At 50.6% G+C, this 26,115-nt stretch overlaps 1 protein-coding gene across 1 annotated transcript in view; it reads right to left on the bottom strand.

The window, feature by feature from the left end:
• Positions 1-14,786: 14,786 nt before the first annotated feature.
• The window catches only part of LOC116953057 (F-box only protein 30-like), a 33,965-nt gene continuing 22,636 nt past the window's right edge, over positions 14,787-26,115 (bottom strand). The window contains exon 6 of the mRNA XM_076074666.1: positions 14,787-22,882. Coding sequence (XP_075930781.1) covers positions 22,667-22,882 — 216 coding nt within the window. The 3' untranslated portion in view covers positions 14,787-22,666. The remainder of the gene's footprint in view (positions 22,883-26,115) is intronic.

Raw genomic sequence — 26,115 nt, 5'->3', positions numbered from 1 at the left:
CTCCCCCCCCCCTTCCTCCCCATCCCGTAACGGCTCTGCAACCAAAGTGCCTCGCCAAAAGTCGTCGTCTTCGTCTTCACCTGCTTCTAATTCTTCTTCTTCGTCCACGCGTTTGTCCCTACTCACGTGGGGTGTTCCGCTGTCCTTGAAAACCTCCACCACGCTGCGCTGCCCTGCGCCATCTCTCTCCCGCCGCTCCTCGGCACAACGATTTTAAGTTTTCAGTTTCATTTAGTTGGTATAACCCTGTGAGCCATGCGGATTTTGACTCGGGTGCAACCGCAACAAACAAACAAAAACATGAACAAGAAAACATCTTAAAGTGACTACGCGCAAACAGAAAGATCCAGGGGAAAAAAAACCCAGCAAAGTCTTCCAGAAAAAAACACCGTACGTCAACGCTGTGTGCAACAATCCCAGTGGGATGCAAGTCAAACAATAGCAACCATGAGACAATTTAGATTAAAGATATCAGGCGAACGTGTTCGATCGCACCGCACCGCATCCCCCCCCACGCCACCTCTTCTTCCGCCTTCCTCTTCATCTCTTTCCTTCCACTTGCATCACTCGCCACCTCCTGACCCCACATCGTTGTCAGGTGGCCGTCTCTACACATGACCGGACCACAGCAGCCTCTCCTCTCTCATCCTCTTCTCTCTCATCCTCTCCTCTCTCATCCTCTCCTCTCTCATCCTCTTCTCTCTCATCCTCTTCTCTCTCATCCTCTTCTCTCTCATCCTCTCCTCTCTCATCCTCTCTCTCTCATCCTCTCCTCTCTCATCCTCTCCTCTCTCATCCTCTTCTCTCTCATCCTCTCCTCTCTCATGCTCTTCTCTGTCATCCTCTTCTCTCTCATCCTCTCCTCTCTCATCCTCTTCTCTGTCATCCTCTCCTCTCTCATCCTCTCCTCTCTCATCCTCTTCTCTCTCATCCTCTCTCATCCTCTTCTCTCTCATCCTCTCCTCTCTCTCCTCTCCTCTCTCATCCTCTCCTCTCTCATCCTCTCCTCTCTCATCCTCTTCTCTCTCATCCTCTCCTCTCTCATGCTCTTCTCTGTCATCCTTTCTCTCTCATCCTCTCCTCTCTCATCCTCTTCTCTCTCTCATCTTCTCCTCATCCTCTTCTCTCTCATCCTCTTCTCTCTCATCCTCTTCTCTCTCATCCTCTTCTCTCTCATCCTCTCCTCTCTCATCCTCTCCTCTCTCATCCTCTTCTCTCATCCTCTTCTCTCTCATCCTCTCCTCTCAATCCTCTCCTCTCTCATCCCCTTCTCTCTCATCCTCTCCTCTCTCCTCTTCTTCTCTCTCATCCTCTTCTCTCTCATCCTCTCCTCTCTCATCCTCTTCTCTCTCATCTTCTTCTCTCTCATCCTCTTCTCTCTCATCCTCTCCTCTCATCTTCTTCTCTCTCATCTTCTTCTCTCATCCTCTCCTCTCTCATCCTCTCCTCTCTCATCCTCTCCTCTCTCATCCTCTTCTCTCTCATCCTCTCCTCTCTCATGCTCTTCTCTGTCATCCTCTTCTCTCTCATCCTCTCCTCTCTCATCCTCTTCTCTCTCATCTTCTCCTCATCCTCTTCTCTCTCATCCTCTTCTCTCTCATCCTCTTCTCTCTCATCCTCTTCTCTCTCATCCTCTCCTCTCTCATCCTCTCCTCTCTCATCCTCTTCTCTCATCCTCTTCTCTCTCATCCTCTCCTCTCTCATCCTCTCCTCTCTCATCCCCTTCTCTCTCATCCTCTCCTCTTCTCCTCTTCTTCTCTCTCATCCTCTTCTCTCTCATCCTCTCCTCTCTCATCCTCTTCTCTCTCATCTTCTTCTCTCTCATCCTCTTCTCTCTCATCCTCTCCTCTCATCTTCTTCTCTCTCATCTTCTTCTCTCATCCTCTTCTCTCTCATCCTCTCCTCTCTCATCCCCTCCTCTCTCATCCTCTTCTCTCTCATCCTCTCCTCTCTCATCTTCTTCTCTCTCATCCTCTCCTCTCATCTTCTTCTCTCTCATCTTCTTCTCTCATCCTCTTCTCTCTCATCCTCTCCTCTCTCTCTCCCCTCCTCTCTCATCCTCTTCTCTCTCATCCTCTCCTCTCTCATCTTCTTCTCTCTCATCCTCTCCTCATCCTCTTCTCTCTCATCCTCTCCTCTCTCATCCTCTCCTCTCTCATTGAGTTCCACCGTCTCGAGCCGTCGTCTCGCGTCTTAATTCTCACCTCCCCCCACCACCACCACCACCCCCCCCCCCCGTCCTTGCCAAACCCCACATCCACCGCAACATCCTCATCTCCGCGACGGACGCAGCCTGGCCCTGTCCCTCTTCCTTATGCCCCAGCCTCGCCACGAGTGAACCAGCAGCACACTCCGTCTGCTCACCTCGTCGAGGACGCTCACGAACCATCGTCACGCGGTCGGAGCAGCCGGAGACAGCGGATCCGTTTGGGTGCTCGCCGTCGAGCGAAGGCGGCGCTGACGCCCGCAACAACATCGCGTGGCGCTTTCAGTATGCGCTGGTGCGGCCGTCTGGAACGCTCTTCCCTTCCGATGCTAGGAAGGCGCTTGGAGCCTGCGCAATTTAAAATCGTCCAGATTGAAATCTCGATTCTTTAGAACCGCCTGCTGTGTGTCGTTTGTTATCCTTCACCCGCGCTTTCGATTGGCACGGTTGGCTACGTACGGTGCGAAAGAAGTTCAACATACATGCAATTACCGCAAAACATATGAATTAAAGATCAAACCTACCTCCCCACCTACTCAACTTCTCACCTACCCACCCACTCTGTGGTCCGTCGGCCTAGAACTCACCGACTCACCCACTCACCTCACCTACTCATCCACCCACTCACCTCCTCACCCACTTAGTGGTCCATTAGCCTGGAATTCACCTACACACGCACTCACCTTCTCACCCACCCACTCACTTACCCACTCAGCGGTCCATCTGCCTGAAACTCACATACCCACTCAATCACCTATTCACCCACCCATTCATCCTACTCACCCACTCACCTACTCACCTACTCACCCACCCACCCCACCTACTCACCCACCCACTCACCCACTCACCTACTCACCCACCCACTCACCGACTCACCCACCCACTCACCTACTAACCCACCCACTCACCTACTCACTCACCCACTTACCGACTCACCCACCCACTCACCTACTCACCAACCCACTCACCTACTCACCTACCCACTCACCTACTCACCCACCCACTCACCTACTCACCCACCCACTCACCTACTCACCTACTAACCCAACCACTCACCTACTCACCCACCCACTCACCGACTCACCCACCCACTCACCTACTCACCAATCCACTCACCTACTCACCCACCCACTCACCTACTCATTCACCCACTCACCTACTCATCCACACACTCACCTACTCACCCACCCACTCACCTACTCACCCACCCACTCACCTACTCACCAACCCACTCACCTACTCACCCACCCACTCACCCACTCACCTACCCACTCACCTACTCACCCACCCACTTACCTACTCACCAACCCACTCACCTACTCACCCACCCACTCACCAACCCACTCACCGACTCACCCACCCGCTCAGCCGTCCATGGGTCTGGAACTCACTGCTGCTGCACGATGTTCGAGACTGCGCGTGCATTGAACAAATTCAGAAGACAATACAACACAGAGAGCTCTATAATCGAGCGTGCAATGTACAAGTCGTGAGCTCTCACGATGATTGACTCGGGTGCCTTCTAGAAACGCGCTTCGTAAATAAAGTGCGTCGTCGACGTCGCTAATCAGTGATTGACTGCATCGGTGCAACGCGTGGGCCCCATTCGCACACCTATCGTGGGGCCTCCGACCTTAGCCGCACCCACCAAGCACGACGTTTCAAACGACAGGCTCGAACAGGAGGATGAAAAGCGGTCCCCCCGCGAGAGGAGGTTGTTTTTGGGGTCTCGAAGCCACTTTGCTCTCCTGTACTACAACAGTACTACTATTGCTATAATAATACTACTACTACAGTACTACTGCAGTACTACTACTACACACCACTACGTCCCGGCAACCACCAAACAGTTACGTCAAAGATCGATGTTTCGCTGCACGTGCTGGGAGCTTCTTTCGAGTATCCCTCCGCTTCTCTCCCCCCCCCCCCATCCGAAAACCGTCTAACATCCCCGTCGCCAAAGTTGCGCTGTTGGCTACGTACGGTGCGAAAGAAGTTCAACAGACATAGCTACTTGGCTATTAGTATCACTACTGCTACACCATCCATGTCAACCCCTTTATCAGTGCCCCATACCTTATCACAGACCGATTCGGAACTCATTGGTCACGCCGTGCCCTGATTAATCTCAACGTTCATCCTAAAAAGTTAACATTCACAAGGGAGAAACGCGAACAGATGGACAAGACATTTTTTTTTTGGCCCCGTATTGAAACGGCTCTACGCCGTTGATGGACCTGCAAACTCAATTTCCCTGTGCAAAGAATACGGCGTTAAACCGTACGGGGCTGACAGCTACTGCTACTTTATTATTCACGTGGAGCCGAAAGCTTTGGGCTCTTCGTGCCGCGCGACGTGCGGTGCCAGCCGAAACAAAGTGACCGAGAGAGACAGAGAGACCGAGAGAGATAGAGAGACAGAGACTTTTTGACTTTTAAACAACTTTTATTGCCGCCAGCAGCAAAAGCACTGGAGGCGATTTCGATATGAAATACGCAAAGTCACCAGCAAACACAAATGAAAATAAACGTTACAAATCCACGCGCTGTGGCTCTAAAAAGCACCGTAGCATAACATGAAAGAAAAGTCACGTGGTGGTGGTTGTGGTGGTCATTCGCGCACGCCACGTTGACGAGCGAGCGCTTCAGAAGGTGAACACGAGGGGTGCCGTCCACGCTAGTACAGAGGGCTTTCCCGGCTCCCCAGCGTTCGAAGAAGACGTGCACATCACCGACACGTGTGTGGTACGTGGCGTGCTCCAGCCGGAGCCGCGCCTTAAGCAAGCCTCTGAACACTGGAAGCAGCACAGAGCAGCCGTCAGTGTCACCTTGCAGCATCTTTTTCCTCGTTCTGTACACCGCCATCTTCGCCTGAGCACAGGCGAAGTTGGCGAGGTCATGGCGTTTGTTAGCCAGGTAAGGCACCCCATATACGAAGCTGCTGTTGTAGAAGGGTACCCCCAGTTTCCTGAAGATGTCCCCCAAAAGGCGGAACATTGGTTTGACCCGCTGGCAGTGCAAATACTGGTGGGACAGATCCTCCCTGGCACCGCAGAAAATGCACCAAGTCTGTTACCCCTGGCGAGATTCGGCTGAGCCACACGGCCGATGGCAACGTGCAGTGTGCCAACCTCCACTGGAGGTCACCGCAGCGTTTGGCTACGGGAGACTTGTACATTTGTTTCCACTGAGGGGCGGTCACAATGAGGGGAGAGAAATAGTCTCTCCATTTTGTGTCCGGTAGGTCGGCCAGGTCCCGGGAATGCAGCGCCTTTAGACAGCCACGTGTAGAGCGCCTTGACACAGCCACGTGTAGAGCGCTGTGTTTGGGGCACTCTTGAGGGGCACGTTCCTGCAGCCTCGGAGCTTCAGTAGCTTGCCGGAGTCTCTGTGGCCGGGGGGTGCGCGCAGGAGAAGCACAACTCCGGGAAAGAGGAGGAGGGGGGTGGAGGGCCGCCACCATCCCCCGGTGCCTCCAGCTTCAGGCGCAGCTCCTTCATGGCACGGAGCGACGTCCCGCAGCAGCTTCTCCCCAGCGAGCATGGGGCGGAGCCCTGCGGTGTTGGCGATCTCAGCTGCAGTCTTCCACTTGGGCCAGTTGACCCTGGCGGAGGAGGCCCTCTCATACACTGCAACCGCCTGGCAGAGCACGGAGGCGTCATGCGCGTCGTTGAGGACGACGCATCACGTCGTCGTCTGCGTAAGCCGAGAGCTTGATGACCGCATTCTTAGGTCCCGGGACTTTGAGGCCAGTCAGATTTCATCTCAGGTGGCGTAGCAGTGGCTCAATGGACAGGGTGTACAGCAGCCCCGAGAGGGGGCATCCCTGTCTGACCCTCTCGTCACAGGCAAAGGGGCGCCAAGCCGCTGGTTTATCTTCAAGAGGCTGGATGTGCCAGTGTACAGGAGCGAGAGAGAGACTGAGAGAGATAGAGAGACTGAGAGAGATAGAGAGACTGAGAGACAGGGCGAGGAAGGTGGCCCTGGAGGGGAAACGTCCGGCCAGCAGCCTGGGCATCTTCCGCGCTCTGGTCGGAGCCAGGGTGTGGCTGGAGTTCCGCCGTGCGCGGCTGACCCACGCCGTGCCGGCCTTCAAGGAGCAGTGGGCGCTGGAGGAGGCCGTGTGCTCGGTGGCAGATGACGGAGAGTTCTGCATGCAGATCTGAGCTACCCGTCGGAGGCCGATGGACTGCGAGAAGGGCTGCGTGCAGATGCAGCACTTGTAGTTAAAAAAGAGAGCAAGATGGAGAGCGAGAGAGAAAGCGAGAGAGAGCGAGAGAGCGATATGGAGTAGGAAGAGAGGGGGTAGAGAGAGAGGGGGGCAGAGAGGGGGGTAGAGAGAGAGGGAAGGGGTAAGGAGAGCAGAGCGAAAAATCTTTTGTTAAATCTTTCATTTAAAAAGGCGGGGGGGGGGGGGGTTACATAAAGCAAAGCATAAACAAAAACGAAATGATGAACGGAGCAAAGTGCCGACTACACCGCGCATATTCTTGTTTCCTCTGATCTTAAAAAAAGAGATAGAGAGACTGAGAGAGATAAAGAGCATCGGCAGCACCCTTAATGGTTCATGAGCGACGGCTCTTCTCGGGTTAAAAAAACAAAAAATCGATGTGGCCCTGGTGCATCTCAAGGCTGTCAGGAGACGACCTCTCTTAAGTCTGACGACGCTAAAAGCGGCGCCCCTTCATCATCATCATCGTCGTTCTCATCGCTCGCCCGCCGTAGCTCATGAGATTAATAATTGAGCAGGGTAATGCCATCCCCTTCCCACCCCCCACTTCGCCTGATCCACACTTGGCAGAGACCATATCGCGAAGTTTAGCTATTCCTAGCCTCTCTCTCAAGACTCCTTTTCAAGAGGGTCCTGCTCCCATGTATTGGGATGGCTGACGTGGGGCGCCACGGTGGGAGGTCGTGGGGTCAATCCCGACCCTGACGCCTGCTGTATATTTGGAGTTTGCGGTGTCTCTCTCTCTCTCCTCCCGTCAGGCGAAGATGGCGGTAGTACAGAACGAGTTTGTTTTTCCATTGCGTGCGTCCACGTGCTCTGTCGGATGGCAGCGACAACGGCAGCAGGGGTGTTTGTCCCACCGACTGCAAACCGACACAAATAATAATGGGAATGTACTGTTATTTTGACGTGGATGGTTTTGTGTGCCGATTCGCTGACAGTTCCATCGTCATGATGGGAATGTGCGAGTTGAATTGTGTTTGGTGGTCAACGAAGCTTGTCGTCAATGTTGAAGCGTTAATAAAATGTGCAAAAAAAGAAAACAACGAGAGAAAATATGCTGGACGGTGACACTGACGGCTGCTCTGTGCTGCTTCCAGTGTTCAGAGGCCTGCTCAAGGCGCGGCTCCGGCTGGAGCACGCCACGTACCACACACACGTGTCGGTGATGTGCAGCGCGTCTTCTTCGAACGCTGGGGAGCCGGACAAGCCCTCTGTACCAGCGTAGATGACACCCTCCACGTGTTCATCTTCTGAAGCGCTCGCTCGCTCGTCACCGTGGCGTGCGCGATGACCACCACCACCGCCACCACGTGACTTTTCTTTCGTGTTGTGCTACGGTGTTTTTTAGCGCCACAGCGCGTGGATTTGTTACGTTTATTTTCATTTGTGTTGCTGGTGACTTTTTGTGTATTTCATATCGAAATCGCCTCCAGTGCTTTTGCTGCTGGCGGCAATAAAAGTTGTTTTAAAAGTCTCACCCCCCCCCCCCCTCCGTGGTCGCGTGGATTTTTCTTCGGGTCCTTCGGTTTTCCCTCCACATTTAGAATAAACATCACGCGTTTAGAGTAGTTATAAATTCCCACGTGATTATTACGCTTCGATGGGCTATCATTTTGTGATATCCACGTCGCTTCTGAAAAAGAGGCTATGTAGCTGCTCAGTGGGCCGTTGCCTGCTAAAATAAAATAATATTGTAGTTCATATTTGAATGACTGACGTACCACACACACACACACGCCGTCAGTGGCCGTGCTTACACCACGATCATCATCATTAGCAGCAGCAGCAGCTCTTGCTGATGATGACGACGCCGGGAGATGATGGGCGATGCGGCTCCGTCGCCCAGCTCGTGTTGCCGTGCCTTCTGCTCGAGATGGAAGCGGTGGGGGGGGGTGCCACCACCTGCTGAGACTTTTTTTCTACTCTCCATCCACTCCACGACGCCTACATCGGGGGCGGCTCGTTGGATGTTTCAGGTAGCAGCATCGTCATCATCATCATCATCAATTATTAAGTGCGGTTATTTATTACACTGTTAGCAAGAAGATACTGCTGCTACTGCTGCCATAAAGTGTGTTTACACTTTAATAGTGTGCGATTGTATTCGGTGTGTGTGCAACGTGAACACACAATCGCGCGCACGCGCACTCTGTCTCCAATGTGTTATCGGGGTCATATTATTATTATTATTATGATGATGGTGGTGGTGGTGTGGAATTTCCACCCACACGGCCTCCGGATGTAATTCCAAACAGTCGTCTCTTCACCGTGCTCTATCCACTGCTGTGCGGAGCTCCGAGAGAGAGAGAGGGGAGGGAAAGAGAGAGAGAGAGATATTGTGAAATCTTCCATTTAAAAACCGGGGGGCGGGGGGGGCACGCAAAGCATAAAAAAACGAAATGATGAACGAAGCAAAGTGCCGACTACACCGAGCATCTTCTTGTTTCCTCTGATCGTAAAAATAAATAAAAATAAATAAATAAGAAAGAGTGAGAAATGTGATGCTGCTGTCAATTGTGGTGACAAGAGTTTAGCCATTCGCGACAATGCTGGAACATTCATTGCTGTTGGCTCGTCAAATGCTAACCGAGTTCACTGTGACGCACGTACTAAGGTTAACCCCCCCCCCGTGTAGCCTTCAGAGACTGTTGGGGCATTTCTAGATTTAAAGCTTTCGTGACTGCAAGGATCCATACTATTTGGTTCTATTCGGTAAAGTCACGTAGGTAAAAAATAAAACAACAAAGAATCACGACGTTTCGGCCACAACACAAGCGGCCTTCATCTTGTGTTGTGGCCGAAACGTCGTGATTTTTTTATTGTTTTATTTTTTACCTACGTGACTTTAGCGAATAGAACCAAAGAGTACTGTTGGGGCAAGTGCTGTTAGCGAGCAGCACCTGTGAAGGCCGGCACGGCACACGAGGGGGTGGGTGGCCAGCACTTCCACACCCGGCCGCTTTCGTCTCCCCAGTGCCAATGTTTTACACACCGCAGCAGGTACTTTATTAAAGGCTGAGTCGACCTAGGGGAGGCACAGGAACGGTTAAAATATCCCTCCTCTGTTATTGGTTGCGAGCGGGAAGCTTACTCGGGTCGCCGGGTTTTGTGGTGCAGTGCGTTAACCATTGCGCCACCACTCGCTATTATATACATTCGCAAGCATGCACTCGCACAATTTTGACTTAAAACCTTCGTGACTGCAGGAATTCATATTCTTGATTCTTTCGGTAAAGTCACGTAGATAGAAAATTTTTAATTTTAAAATAAATGTTTTTAAGTTATGTTATAGCAAGTAGCCCCTATGAAGGCTGGCACGGCACACGAGTGGGTGGGTGGCCAGCACCAAAAGACAAACACCCCCCCGTGTAGCCTTCATTGACTAAAATAATTTTTATTTTTTTATTTTCTATCTACGTGACTTTACCGAAATAACCAAGAATAAACACACACACAGACGTATGCGGTCACTGAATATTCTGTCGGCACGCCACTTGCTAATTGTTGTCGGTATGTAATTACACACCTGTGTACATACGTTACAGGACAGTGCAGCCATATTTTTGATCATTGTAAGAAAGCCTCTGTTCTGGCACTCAATGGAATACAGTCGTGCGATCTGCACCAAGCCCAGCCGCCTTTGTCTCCCCAGTGTTATTGTTTACGAACCGCCCCTGGCACTTCCCTTGAGATGCAAACGTTGACATAGCAAGCACGTAACGCCACGCGTACAACGAACAGGTTTAACCTATTACGTATACATTTAAGGCTAAGTAGACCCTAGGAGAGGCACATGACCGAGGGTTCGCATATCGGCCACCGATGTTAGCCGCGGCCCGGAATCGAACTCAAAAAGTGGCTCGGTTCGTTCGCGCGCATTCATCACCTCCCACCAAGTCCAGCTCCCGTCATCCCGGATTTTAACCTCTCAATCCGCCACGCCATCACCCAGCCACCCAGCCACTCGAAACGGACTCCCGACATCCCAGAGCACGGAGGGCCGAGGAGGAGGCGCCGAGACGGGCGAGGGGGGAGCGGAGTCATCTCCGGAGTCATTTCCACTCCCCTTACGACACCGAGCCGAGACGAACGCGCTGTCCAACATCGCACGCCGCTGCGGTTACATCGCTTTATCTTGGTGATTTCGAAAAGGTTCTGGTTTAGCCATATTCGTTTGTTGCAGTACACAAGAGTTAGACTGGTAACTGTAATCTAAATTGTCTTATGGCTGTTATTGTTTGACTTGCATCCCACTGGGATTTTTGCGGCACAGCGGTGATGTGCGGTGCTTTTTTCTGGAAGACTTTGCTGTTGTTTTTTTTCTCCTGGATTTTTCTGTCGCGCGTAGTCACTTTAAAGATGTTTTCCTTGTTCGTGTTTTTGTTTGTTGCGGTTGCACCCGATTGAAGAGCCGAATGGCTCACAGGGCTACACCTAATACATGAACTGAAACTGAACTGAACATAACTCTGAGAATAGGTTTTACCCTTTTAACTGGCACAAAAAAAAAAACTGACACCTTTATTCAAGGGATCATGTTTGCAATAACCACAACACAAGCAGTCAAAATGCAAACAAAAAAGACAACTCTGATAATAATATGCACTGTCCTTGAATTTGATTGGTCCACACCCGAGACAGCTTTTCTTAGAGCCTAGTCTCCATTGGTGTTGGACCAGAAGACGCCAAAAGGCGTACAACTCAAAAACAGCGCACTATCAGAGTATTGAGGGCTCGGGGTGAGCATTAACATTATAAGACCTCCTTTGCCAGAAACAAGAGTTGTCTTTTTTGTTTGCATTTTGACTGCTTGTGTTGTGGTTATTGCAAACATGATGCCTTGAATAAAGGTGTCAGTTTTTTTTTGTGTGCTAGTTAAAAGGGTAAAACCTATTCTCATATCTTGCTTCTGGCAAGGGAGGTCTCATAATGTTAATGCTCACCCCCCGAGCCCTCAATACTCTGATAGTGCGCTGTTTTTTGAGTTGTACGCCTTTTGGCGTCTTCTGGTCCAACACCAATGGAGACTAGGCTCTAAGAAAAGCTGTCTCGGGTGTGGACCAATCAAATTCAAGGACAGTGCATATTATTATCAGAGTTGTCTTTTTTGTTTGCATTTTGACTGCTTGTGTTGTGGTTATTGCAAACATGATGCCTTGAATAAAGGTGTCAGTTTTTTTTGTGCCAGTTAAAAGGGTAAAACCTATTCTCATATCTTGTTTCTGGCAAAGGAGGTCTCATAATGAACATAACTCTCTCTCCGCGCTGCGCGGCGTGTAAGGGGCCGTCCGTAAATGACGTCACGCACCTAGGGGTGGGGGTTGGGGTCAGACATTTGTGAAAATGTGACGAGAGGGGGGGGGGTGAGAAATGTGACGTCACATCAAAATACGCAACTTTAAATAAATATAGAATTAAATTTTGATTTAAAGCTTTCGTGACTGCAGTAATTCATATTCTTAGTTTTTTTTCGGTAAAGTCACGTTGAAGAGAAACAACAAAATAACAAAATATATATAAAACAATAAAAAATTCTCACGACGTTTCGACCATAACTCAAACGGTCATCATCAGGTGTGTCGGTTTGCATAAATTTATTTTGAAAACGGCATATCTATTTATTTATTTATATAAAAATAACGTTTGCGTCACGCGCAACGATGGCAGTTTGCCAGGACTAGTCCATCTATTTTTTGAAAAGAGGAGGGGGGAGACGAAATTTGTTTTTATGTATGCTGTCTGAAGCCACTGTAAGCGTGAACAATCAATCAAGAACTGAAATGATTTATCAAATCTTTCCAATGATTGCTAAGATAGAATCCATCTTCTCGGTTGAAATTGTCTCTGTGTTTGTATATGTGGATAGCCTCATGAACGAATCTCTCATGGAAGCCAGATGGCTTACAAAGAACCTCCGTCTTGGAAAAGTCAATGGCATGTGAGCCTAACAAGATCATTGTTCTAATTCAGTAGGCTCACATGCCATTGACTTTTCCAAGACGGAGGTTCTTTGTAAGCCATCTGGCTTCCATGAGAGATTCGTTCATGAGGCTATCCACATATACAAACACAGAGACAATTTCAACCGAGAAGATGGATTCTATCTTAGCAATCATTGGAAAGATTTGATAAATCATTTCAGTTCTTGATTGATTGTTCACGCTTACAGTGGCTTCAGACAGCATACATAAAAACTAATTTCGTCTCCCCCCTCCTCTTTTCAAAAAATAGATGGACTAGTCCTGGCAAACTGCCATCGTTGCGCGTGACGCAAACGTTATTTTTATATAAATAAATAAATAGATATGCCGTTTTCAAAATAAATTTATGCAAACCGACACACCTGATGATGACCGTTTGAGTTATGGTCGAAACGTCGTGAGAATTTTTTATTGTTTTATATATATTTTGTTATTTTGTTGTTTCTCTTCAACGTGACTTTACCGAAAAAAACTAAGAATATGAAATATAGAATTGTTATAACAACACTCCGACAACATCAGAGTGCAGCGCCACATTAAATACGCACTACAATGACAATAGTTTAGAGCGATTTGAAGCATGGTTTATTTTCAAAATGGAAATATGGTTTTTTGGGGGGGGGGGGCTGGCAGAGCTTTGTGACGTCATATTTGAGAGGGGGGGGGTCTGGATTTTTGTGACGCCGTGTGACGAAGGGGGGGGGGAGGGTTCAAAAATCGTCCAAAATCTCGTGACGTCATTTATGAACGGCCCCTTAAGCTGCGGCGTGACCGATCCGGCCGCAGCTTTCTGGCCTCGGGTTGCCCAACGTCGCCCGCCGGTGCGGTTACATAACGCGCGCGTTAATCTCTGCGCGACGCGGCGTGTATAGGACGCGACTCCTTGTCCGGGCCCACAGCTTGGCCACGACGACACCGACGCCCGCCGAGTTTCATTTCCAGCCGGACAGGGGCCAGGTCGGAACGTCGGCCGTTCCTACTCGGGTGGGACTGCGGAGCAGAACGAACGGTGGAGTTCACGCCCGGAGTCGACAGAGATCCACGGTGGCTAAAAAAATGTTAACTGCCTCGCCAGGTTTACAGGAGGTTGTGGGGTTGATCCCGACCCTGACTCCTGCTGCTGTATATTTTGAGTTTGTGTGTGTCTCTCTCTCTTCCCCATGGTGAGGTGTTAACTACCTCGCCTGATATACAGGAGGTCGTGGGGTTGATCCCGACCCTGACTTCTGCTGCTGTATATTTTGAGTTTGTGTCTCTCTCTCTCTTCCCCATGGTGAGATGTTAACTACCTCGCTAGGTGTACAGGAGGTCGTGGGTTCGATCCCGACCCTGACGCCTGCTGCTGTATATTTGGAGTTTGCGGTGTCTCTCTCTCTCCCCGTGGTCGCGAGGATTTTTCTCTGGGACCTCTGGTTTTTCCCCTCCAAATTTAGAATCAACATCACAGTATTTGGCTGCTGTACATTTCCACACGATGATGAGCCGCTTACCGTTGAGCTATCATTTGTGGTAGCAAGGTCGCTTCTGAAAGAGCTGCTGTATATAGCTCAGTGGGCCCTAGCTGGTAAAATAAAACAAATAGTTTAAATTGTTTAACTTAACACACGCAAATACAACAGACAAATATGCCTCGGTTAATATTTGTTTTCAGACTGTTGGGGGTGCGTGTAACGACTAAAGGCTCAGCCACTTCGTTGAGCTATCATTTGTGAGAGCCAGTTCGCTTCTGAAAATGAGTCATATAGCTCAGTGTGCCTCACCTGCTAAACTAATACAAACAGTCGTATAGTAAACGGATCGGTCGAGAACCACTGATAGGAGGGCACCACAGCAACGATTGTTCACAAGCCGAGAGCCACTTTCGTTGAATGGCTAAAAGAACCTGGAAATCAATTTTGAACAATTTTTTGTTTGTTTAGCGGTTCCAATTAACATTTTTTTAAATCTTCGCAACAACACCGCCGTACGGAAAAAGACGACCCAGGGAATCTCTCTTCTCGCTCATCGCTCTACATCCAGAGGGCTAGTTTGCGCCTGAGCCTACTTCGGTTTACCAACAACCCACACAATTTTGATTTAAAGCTTTCGTGACTGCAGTAATTCATATTCTTAGTTTTTTCGTGACTTTACCGAAAAAACTAAGAATATGAACCCACACAATATTCAGTGGGATATGAAGTTCTGTAAATGGCTGAATCGTGACTCTTACTGCAGCGGACGTGGATTAATCACGAGTAAGAACGTGACCCTGGCGACGCGTAACGAGGGTCACCGTGCCAGGCTAGGTTCACGAGGTGTCGAGAAGGGCCATCGAACAAAGGGGCTGCACAACGATCTCTGAAAATAATGAAAGAGACGCAAGCCTGCAGAATGCTCAAGACGGTTTTTTTATTATTATACAGAATTAAATACAGTTCGGAACAATGCACCTGGTACACGTAGATAAAGTAATACTTCATGTAAAACAATCAACCACGCCAAAACAAAAACGATGAAAAAGAATTCTACATCGATGAATCAAACCCAAAAAATAATAAACGGACACATTATTATAATCGATGTAAACTCACAAAAAGTGAAGGGTCGAGTTAGCGCGTCCTTCCCGCATCAGAATTTCGGCGAAGCGAAACGAGGAAAAGAATTTCACGCCAAAAAAAAAAAACCTCAGAACAACCGTGTCCAGACACGGACACTTCGCCTCCCCCCCACCCCACCCCCGGGGGAGAACTTCAGATCCTTGAACGCTCCCCGTAATTTTAAAACGAATTCCGCGCGCAATTCCTGTAACAACGGAGTAACAACGTCGCATCGTCCACGTATCAGCCCCCAAAGACCCATTAACCCTTCCAACACCCGGCGCGGTGTTTTGCTGAAGCACGGTGGGACTGTCGTTCTCTCTCACGTACGTTCGCTTACTTCGAAACTACAGCAAACGCATTGCCTGTGTTGTAAGCAGTTTGCGTTTTGTGTCAGTGTGTCAGTGTGTGCGCGTGGGGAGCGGTGGTGTAGTGGTTCTTGCGCTGCACTACGAATCCGGCGACCCGAGTTCGATTCCCGATCAGGGCCAACACCGGTGACGATTATCTGAACCGCTCTTGGGCCTCCCCTAGGTCGACTCAGCCTCAAATGAGTACCTGGTGCGGTGTGTAAACATTTCCACTAGGGAGACAAAGGCGGCCGGGCATGGCGTTTGCCACCCACCCCCTCGTGTGCCGTGCCGGCCTTTATAGGTGCTCGCTAACAGCACTTGCCCCAACAGTCCGCTCAGGCTATACGGGGATCTTTGTTTTGTTGTCCAGTAATCTATGGACATGGTGTTGATGTTCACATGTATGTAGTGTTGAACTTCTTTCGCACCGTACGTAGCCAACCGTGCTAATCACCAGTCCACCCACACCCGTCCCCAGCGAGCCGTTACCAACGCGTTGCGGGGAAAACTTCAAAGTCTGCCGCAGCATTGACAGACGTAGCGTTTGATTACTATTGCGGGTCAATTATATTCCTTCATGTTTTTGGACATAACGATACAACCGATGAACGCATTGTTAATATAAACTCAGTCGCGCTCGCTTGTGCCAAGCCATGCTGAACCGGCACGAATTCAATGCTGCTTTCAAACCGATTTCATGAAAAAAAAAACTACAACATTATTGCATCTAAGTTTCAAAACCAAACTACAGTACTTCAATACGCTTCAATATTAAATCGCGTGTTTTTTTTCTTCTACAAACCACCAGCCACTCAAAAGACAACCTCGAAAGACAATCCGTTCAGTCTTGGAGTAAGTAACACAAGCTTGGAATATATTTAATTCAAGTAAACATCTTCTGCTTCTAAACTCCTGCCGTTACTCCAAAAATGAAAGCGTATTCAAGAATCTCAAAACGTTTGTCAAACTCTAAAGAAAATCAATATAGAGACGGGCTCGTACGACCGCAAATCTAACATAATAAAATCCCAACGTTCCCACTTGCACTTCCAAGCCATTGCCAGCAACCACCCGGGCCAACGTGGCCCGGGTGGTTTTTCGATCGGCATTTTACCGAAACGAGCAAGAACCGGGGCGAGCCTTAATATTTTTTTTCGAAGTGATTTGTTTGCCCTGCCCAACAGTTTGCGATCCTATCGTGGTTTTTTTTGTGTCGTTTGTTGCTTGTGGCAACAAGGGGCGGGCTAATTACGTATGCATTTTGACGTCGGCCGCACGGCTCGGCACGGCTCGGCACGGCTCGGCACGGCACGGCACGGATCGCGCAGTGGAAAAGCGCAACCCGTGCTTCCTGACACGCTTCCGGCGTCGGCACGGCAACCAGCCCGGCTCTTGCTGTGCAAGTGGGAAAAGAACGGGCAATGGTAATTTGACCGCTTGTATCAAAGTCAAACTGTTGCTGTTGCAACAATCAGGCACAAGAGTTTGGGGGATAAAAAAAAACACATTAATGATGTTGAAAGGAAAAAATATAGTTACCAGCCCTTCCATATTAACGCTTTGCAACGAAGGTCGAAACCTTTAATGTAATAAGCTGCAGCCGTCTCTAACGAGCCCTCAAAGAGATGATCCGATACAAGTGACACTTTCGCGTAAAGTTGTGTTGTCATTCGGGGCCTTATCCAATTGAACAATGGACAAAGTGATTAAAAGGTTTCCAAAAACTTAGCAGGAGACCGAAAGGGACATTTTGTAAAGTAAAAAATAAAGTTTGCCCTGTCTGCTACCCGTTGGCTTCCATACTTTACGCATTACATCATCCAAACGTGTGTATGATTTCTTTACACTTTTTTTATATCCGTCATTCCGAAACATTTACTAACTCCTCTATTTACCCGCAAATTGCGTGAGGCCGATTGGTCATTTCTATTTTTGCTGTTGACATTTCTAACGTGCAACTGTTATATTTTCCTTTCAACCAGAGAAAACAAAGCCCCGTTTTAATTTCCACACATACAGCCTACCATAGCAAGCACCTATAAAGGCCACCGCCACGCATGAGAGGTTGGTTTTGTCAACGTCACGCCCGTTCACTCTCATCTCCCCCAGTGCTGACGTTTTACGCACTGAGCCAGCTATCCATTTAAGGCCGAATCGACCTAGGAGAGGCAACAAGGCAGAGTTAATATATATTCACTGCTAATATTAACAACACTCGGTTTGTAGTGCAGTGCGCAAACCACTACCCTACCGCTTCCCTAAACAATAACTGCCGCCGCCATTCGTCACTAAGTGGTGGTAACGTCCTCACGGCGCTTGAGCCAGGCTATGTGCACGTTGAGGCCACATACACGTGCACGTTGAGGCCACATACACGCGCACACACACACACGCGTGTGCACGGTCTCGCGGCACGCAATGTTAGTGTGTACACACAACTCCTTCAATCCAACGTTACAAGAATAAATGTCGGGTACTTATAAAAGCCTAACGTTTCACACGGAGCTAATCTACGATACAAATTTATACTCCCGGTACACTTGTAAAAAATATACATTATATCAACGGGCATCCCTTGGTTTGCATAATCGCCACTAAATAGGCCAACGTCTTAAAACTCCCTCCGACGGTGTGAGACGTGGGAATTGATAGAAAAAAAACCCGCACACACAGGAGTGGAAACGGGGAGGAAAGGCAGCAAAAAACCGATGTCACAGCTCAGCGGCATGCTCTGCGCACTGCTTGGGAGTCCGTGCGCAATAGGTGCTCGATAACCGAAAACATCCAAAACGATCATCAATCACGCCGTCACAGTGCTGGTTTAACGGGTCAGCAGCGCTCGCTCGCAGGACTTGCGATGCAGACGTCACGCCGGTTCCATTCCACCTCCCCGGCGCGGCGGTAGAAACAACGGTGCAAAAGTTTCTTCAAATCCCCGCCGACCCCCCCACCCTCCCCCACCATCAACGCCTTTGTCCACCCACAGCGGTATGAACGGAAGCACCGCGGCGAGTCGGTCGGTAGGTCACGGGCTGTGGTGGAGGGGGGGGGGGGGTAAAGTGTGGGCGACCCCGAACTCTTTTCCACGACACCAGGTAGAGGGTGGAAGAGTTGGACGAAAAACCCTCTTGGATCAGCTCTCAAGATCTCACGGGGCTGTGACCACCACCATCAATACGGCCGGCGCCATCCGGTAGGTCCTGTTTAAAATTGCCAGCGCTTGCGTACTTGCCGCTGTAGATAATGAGATGACCTTTGCGACGAGGCAAGGGCCAAATTGAGGCCAGAAACCACTTTTTTTGTTCTGTTAAAAGGGATCTCTCGGCACTCGGTGTTATTGTTGTGTTTTTTTGCTAAGGTCGCGGGTAAGTGTGGCATTGGTTGCACAGACATACAGGAGGGGTGGGGGGGCTCGATGCAAATTATTTCACCTTACGGAGAAGGTGCGGTGCTGTAAAAGCATTGGTTGAATGCTTGGTTAAAAGTACGTAGGTATTTTTGTTTTATATACGTAAAAAAACGCTTCGTGCAGATTTCTCAGAAATATTAACCCATCGTGTTTTATTTCTTCGGACGTTCAAATTCAACGTGGTTGAATTTTGACCGAAAAAAATTGTCAAACAAACAAAAAAACCTTTGAGAAATACATGGTGGGGTAAGAGTAAACTCACGGAAATCCACTTAGCACAGATCTGGCGCCCCCAGTGCCTTGCCCGGCGTATTGCACCGCTGGCGAATACCCCTCTGGCATGGCGTCACGACGTAGTACCGACGTCACACCGACGTAACAACGACGGTGCAACGTGGGCACCGTCGAACGGGCAGGGGTTATGGAGGAAACCCGACATTCACAATGTTCTTCCTAGCTATGCATTTCCACGTGATGATGACATCTGCCACTTCGTCGAGATGCTTGCATTTGTGCTTCTGAAAATGAGCTACGTAGCTCAGTGGGGCTTGCCTGCTAAAATACTAAAAATATATAATATAGTAAAAAAAATTTAGGAAATTTAACACTGCTGGCTCTGCAGTGCTGCTAATAGGTGACGGTGCCCTGATGTTCATTTGAACAGAAAATCACTTTGACTTCGCAAGAGAACCACAGGTCGTTTTAAAGTAGGACACACATGTGTGGATAAACATTTCCACGTGATAAGCTACTTTTCTGAGCTATGATGTGTGGCAAGGTTGCTTCTGGAAAAGCAGTTAATAGCCCAGCAGGCTTCACCTGGTAAAATAAAAAAGTAAAATGTAGTTTTCGTGATTTGATTACCTTTCCTATACTTTGCACTCATATCGTGTTTTTGTGTTGTTGTAACTTTCTGACCTGCCCCTTACTGAACATCTGTGAAAAAAGAGCTTCATTGCTCATCGGATTCCTCCAGTATAAATAAAGATTCTGATTGTATTTTTTGGAAGATCGAGGGCACACCGAGTGCGCCGAGTGCATCGCACTTGAACGCGTGCTCGGGCCTTGAAAGCAAGGTCCGTAAATTGCTTTCGAGGTTAGCCGGAAAAAGTTTTCGATCGCCCTCGTAATTTAACGACACATGGGTGCACATCCACTGCACACCACCCCCCCCCACCCACCCCTCCTTGTCCATCTGTCTCCCCTTCACGTCCAATCCCGGTTGAGTCCACACACCGTGCTCACGCGTAACCCCCGCGGCACGCACGATCGTGCGACTCCCGATTACACAGTGGACCTTCGGGCACGTGACCGTTCGTCGCCCGCACAGAGTCTCGATGATACGTCACGAATCCGGGGTTCCGTAGTTGCTGCTTTGTTCCTTACTAACTCGTAGGGTTCTGCTCGCCCCACAATGTTAGTTGCGCCATCTTGCCAACATTACCCGACAGCGTCTGCGCCGTCTACTTCACCGGTCACACGGAGCCTGCCGAGGCACTTCTCGCGGCTCCATCGTCGGCGCACGAACTCGTCTTGTTTGATTTGAATGCTTCTATTTAAAGCTTTCGTGACTGCAGGGATTCATATTCTTGGTCCTTTAGGTAAAGTCACGTTGAAGGGACTTTACCGAAAGAACCAAGAATTTCTGAGCCTTTCTGTACGGCGACTGGAGATGCCGGTCGCATTTTCAACGACGCGCACACAGACACACACACACCCAAAACCGTCACCGTGCTTCGCTGGCACTTACGGCAAATTCGACATCCACCGAAATGACGGCGTCCCCGAACGCAATCGGTTGTAGAACCGAATCGATCTCGAAATCATCGCGCGACCCGCCGTTACGCGCACGTGTACATGCCGCCGACAGGTCGGGGTTTCACGGGAACCAGTTGAAGCTCCCGATGTCTGCGACGGGGGTTACGATGAATCGTCAAGGCGTGCCGACGGCCGCCCCCCCCCCCACCCTCAAGTCAAACAGCGGGGGGGGGGGGCAGCGGAGGAGGAGGGCCGCGTCGCCCGCCGGTGATGCAAGACGTAAGATTCCGGGCGACCGCATGCCGGCGCCTTTGTTTAATTTAACGCCACGTCTGTCGCCGCTGCCATTGGGAGAGCATTTTTTTTTACTTTGCTCGATTGGTGTCTGCGGGGTTTGGGATTTCAAGTTGTTTATACGACTGTCGGGTCACGCTCGAACGGTCGGTTGAAGAACCGAATCGATCTCGAAATCACCGCGCAACTTAAACCGTCTGGTTACGCGTGGACACATCCATGTATCGGCGATCCGGTTCCTTGCAACAAAGTTGCTTCCATCAAAGGGGACCATGTGACATGGAACTCCCCCCATTAAGTCAAACAGACAAGAGGCTCTCAGACAGGACTCTCAGGCGGATGGGACTTTCAGACATGAGACAAGATGGCGAGAAGGAAGCATTAGACAGGACGAGACTTCAAGACAGATGGGACCTTGTGATCAATGAGCCCTTAAGATGACAACCACTTAAACAGACCACGAGTTAATTGGGACAAACAAGACATTCCAAAGACACACAGACGAGCTGCCTGGACAAGCTTTTTGGACAGACGAGTCCTTCAGATAGACAGGACGGACCCTCACCCAACCAAACAGATGCCAAACCAGATACACCTAATCAGATAGACGCCACCCTCTTCTCAGACAGACCCTCCTGTCCCTGGTCAGGTGGCGTGGTAGTTGATCAGACGGAGGGGTAGCTGATAAGGAGGTGTAGTTGATCAGGTGAAAGGGGTAGCTGAACAGGGAGAGGGGTGGATAATCAGGCATAGAGGGGTAACTCATTGGGCAAAGGAGTATCTGATCAGATAAATGATCAGGCAGGGAGTAGCTGGTCAGGTGGCTGGTTGGGTGGAGGGGTAGCTGGTCAGGTAGCTGGTCAAGTAGCTGGTCAGGTGGAGGAGTAGCTGGTCAGGTAGCTGGTCAGGCAGAGGGGTAGCTGGTCAGGTGGAGGGGTAGCTGGTCAGGCAGAGGGGTAGTTGGTGAGGTGGAGGGGTAGCTGGTCAGGTAGCTGGTCAGGTGGAGGGGTAGCTGGTCAGGCAGAGGGGTAGCTGGTCAGGTGGAGGGGTAGCTGGTCAGGTAGCTGGTCAGGTGGAGGGGTAGCTGGTCAGGCAGAGGGGTAGCTGGTCAGGCAGAGGGGTAGTTGGTCAGGTGGAGGGGTAGCTGGTCAGGTGGAAGGGTAGCTAGTCAGGTAGCTGGTCAGGTGGAGGGGTAGCTGGTCAGGTGGAGGGGTAGCTGGTCAGGCAGAGGGGTAGTTGGTCAGGTGGAGGGGTAGCTGGTCAGGTGGAGGGGTAGCTGGTCAGGTGGAGGGGTAGCTGGTCAGGCAGAGGGGTAGTTGGTCAGGTGGAGGGGTAGCTGGTCAGGTGGAGGGGTAGCTGGTCAGGCAGAGGGGTAGCTGGTCAGGTGGAGGGGTAGCTGGTCAGGTGGAGGGGTAGCTGGTCAGGTGGAGGGGTAGCTGGTCAGGTAGCTGGTCAGGTGGAGGGGTAGTTGGTCAGGTGGAGGGGTAGCTGGTCAGGTAGCTGGTCAGGTGGAGGGGTAGCTGGTCAGGCGGAGGGGTAGCTGGTCAGGTGGAGGGGTAGCTGGTCAGCTGGAGGGGTAGCTGGTCAGGCGGAGGGGTAGCTGGTCAGCTGGAGGGGTAGCTGGTCAGGTGGAGGGGTAGCTGGTCAGGTAGTTGGTCAGGCGGAGGGGTAGCTGGTCAGGCAGAGGGGTAGCTGGTCAGGTGGAGGGGTAGTTGGTCAGGCAGAGGGGTAGTTGGTCAGGTGGAGGGGTAGCTGGTCAGGCAGAGGGGTAGTTGGTCAGGCAGAGGGGTAGTTGGTCAGGCAGAGGGGTAGTTGGTCAGGCAGAGGGGTAGTTGGTCAGGTGGAGGGGTAGCTGGTCAGGCAGAGGGGTAGTTGGCGGGTCGCAGGACGGAGCGCAGGCTGCGGCCCTCGCGCGTGCGCTGCCGCGGGCCGCACATGCAGGGCAGCGGCACGGCGTCGTGGCGCCGCTCCACCGCGTTGTAGCGGCAGCGGCGCAGGTGCTCGGCCATGCTGGGGGCCTCGGCGAACGCCCAGCGTGACACCGGGGAGAAGGCGGTGCTGAAGCACCATGCCTGGTCCACGCAGAGTGAGGAGGCGGGACGGAGGGGACGCGACGCAGAGAGGGGACGGGGCAGCGGTGTGGTGTGCGACGTCGTCGTCGTTGTTGTTGTTGGGAGGGTTGTGATCGTTGGGTGCGAGGTTGCGGGAGTGTGCGTTTGCGTGAGTGTTGCATAACAAGAGTGTGAGAGATTGTGTGATCGTATGATTGCGTGGTTGTGCGAGTGTATAATGAGTGTTGTGTTGCGATGCAGAAGAGTGTGTGTGTGTGTATGAGAATGTAGGTGAGTGTAAAAGATCGTGTTCGTGAGTGTGCAAGATGATAGTATGAATGAGTGGATAATATGTATACGCACGTGTGTGTGTGTCCGAGTAGGTATATGTTGGTAGGTGTTTTGGGGAAGGGCAACAGTAGGGAGAAGACACAAAAACGAAGCATGAGATTAAAGATTTAAAAAAACGCGTTGTATAAACACAAATCGTAACACATTAACATGTGGCTAATTGAAAACATAGAAACATTTGCTCCAAGGCATACAAACCGAAATGTGTTTCTCATTCACTGGAATCCTAATTGCATTCGGGAAAATAAAGACAACGCGTTTGTCAACAACACCGTGGCCTTAAAAGAAAACATGAAAATGTATAAAATCGCCAACGTTTCAGGTAATGGCCCCTTCTTCACAACGCATGATAAAAACGAACGTGTCAATATTCCTCCTGCTGCTCACCTCGATTGGATTTTTTCATGTTTTTAAAATCCAGCATACAATTCCCAACCTTTTTTTTTTACATCCTAATGGTACGCAGTTGAGCCGAGTTATCACAACTGGATGGCATAAGCAAGCGATTATCCTTTCACATTGTGACAGTGACGGGGAGCGACGGTCCATGAAAACGCTCGCTTTGAGAAGCGTACCCACACGTTGTTTGTGTTCGTTCAACCAGGCGAGAAGCCGAGAGTGACTTGGGACACCGCGGCACGACGACACGTAAATTCATCGCCGCCGATCACATTCGTTTCCATTTAAAGCTCACGGCATGCGGAGAACCGCACCGCGCGCGACAATCGGCAACGTTTCCATTGGCGCGCGTTGAACGCAACGTGTTCACGTGACCCTCTCTGACCGCTAGAGGCCGCTATATCCGCAACCGAATTAGTAAAAACTTAACCGATGTGGTGCCCCCGTTCAGTGGTGCTCGACAGATCTATTTACTGTACTACTATTTGTATTATTTTTACCAGCTAAGGCCCACCGAGCTGTATAGCGCTTTTTTCAGATGCGACCTGGCCACAAATGACAGCTCAACGGAGTGGCTTATCACGTGGAAATTGATAGCAGCCAAATACTCTAAAACGCGCGTTTCTAAATGCGGAGAGAACCTGGAGAGAACCAGGAGACCACGGGGATAGAGAGACACGCAAACTCCGAATACACAGGCATCAGGGTCGGGATCGAACGCACGACCTCCTGTATACCAGACGAGGTAGTTAACATCTCGCCACCGTGGTGTCCCATTAACAGCGGCTCCGCGGTAGAGCGAGCAGCTCGCGGTTGGAAGGTTGCGAGTTCATATCCCTGTTGGGGGGGGCGGAGGGGGGGTGTTGACTCAAACCATCATCCCTCTGGGGTCGACTAAAATGAGGACCACTCACTGGGGAAGTGAATGGTGCTTTTCCTATGGATAAACGAACCCCTGCCATAGGAATAAAGAAACATTTCCACCTCTGGCTCTGCAGCACTGCAAACGGGAGATGAGCACTGCCCTAATAATGTTGATTTGAAGACGAAATCACTTTGACTTTGCAAGAGCACCACAAATCGTTTTAAAATAAGACATATATATGCGTGTTGAACTTCTGCCGCACCGTACGTAGCCAACCATGCTAATTGGAGGTGCGGTGGAAGGACAACAAAATAAACACAAAAACCATCTAGATTTAAAAGTGCATCGCTCCAGTGGCTTCGTAATAATGGAAGGAAGAGCGTTCCAGACGGCCGCAGAAGAGCATCTGAAAGCACGCGATGCGGTGACCGTCTTTGTTCGATGGTTAGCCCAAAATCCGGAGTTCGCGTGACAGAGGTGCATTAAACATGGGCACTCCCAAAACACAAAACGCAACTTCACATCACCACCGCTTGGCTGGGCGAGGGACACGGGTGTGTGGGATTAGTCCTCTGTTCGCATCAACGAATGAAGCCTCACATTTCGTGTGGGACAGCTCAGGACGTGTCCTCAGGTGCCACAACGCTGCACTGCCCTACCTTGCCTCTCCCGCCCCACTTCCACGAAGTGCAGCAGAATCTATGGCACCCTGTTTGCGCAAGTTGTAAGCACGACATTTTACGTAAGCAACAAGCGAGTTCTAATTTTGAGATGAAATTAATTTCATTCTCCACCTTTGTTTAAAAAAGAATACCCGACTCAGAACTGTAAATAGAATTTCCAAAAATAACAACCGCTTATTTACCCAGAAGGGTCCCCCCTGCTACACATTGGGAAGTTTGGCTAATTCCGTTAATGGGTGCTTTGGCTTCGTGCGGGAAGAAACCGGAGAACCCGGAGAAAACGCAGAAGGCAAGCGAGCGCTCGTTCAGGGCGACTTGGCCGTGGGTCACATTTTACGCGTTCATCCTTTTTGGCGCTCGTCAATCCACCGCTGGATGAAGGCCTCCCTACACTGTGTCGGTCATGGGGATTTGCTTGACCGTACTTCACCATGCTGGCCAGCGGAGGACGATCAAAAGGGGGAAGAGGCCTCGGCTACCGGCTCAGACATCGCCCGCCACCGACGCTTGCCGCGGACGGGAATCAAACTTGGTTCGCCAGGCTCGCGGCGTAGCGCAGGGTGCGTTTTTGACGCCCCCTCGTTAACGCCGCGCGCCGGCTACCGGGCCGTATACCTCCTGGCCGGCAAGGGCGGCATCTGTTTTTGGGAGCCGTGGAATTCTTGTGGCCAGCGAGATGCGCGCCACTCATTCCCGCTGCTATTCTCGTCACTTCTAGGAACGGCACACAAGCTCCCTCCCCCCCCCACCCCACGCACCACTTTCCCCCCACTCTCTCCCACCCGCAGGCATGGCGAGCTATGGCCTGGCACAGTGACGGCGCGTGGCTGAGTTCGACCGTACAGCAACAGTCCCCCCGCAACCAATCAAAGCGCGGCCCTGCCGAACGCCAATGGGCAACGGCGGGTCAGGAATTGATGACGGGGCTAAAGATCGCCGAACCCGCACAGGAGCGT

Source organism: Petromyzon marinus, chromosome 49 (assembly GCF_048934315.1).
Source record: "Petromyzon marinus isolate PM22_M1 ecotype Great Lakes invasive population chromosome 49, UKy_Petmar_22M1.pri1.0, whole genome shotgun sequence".
Lineage (NCBI taxonomy): Eukaryota > Metazoa > Chordata > Hyperoartia > Petromyzontiformes > Petromyzontidae > Petromyzon > Petromyzon marinus.
This window is presented reverse-complemented; position numbering and strand designations above follow the sequence as displayed.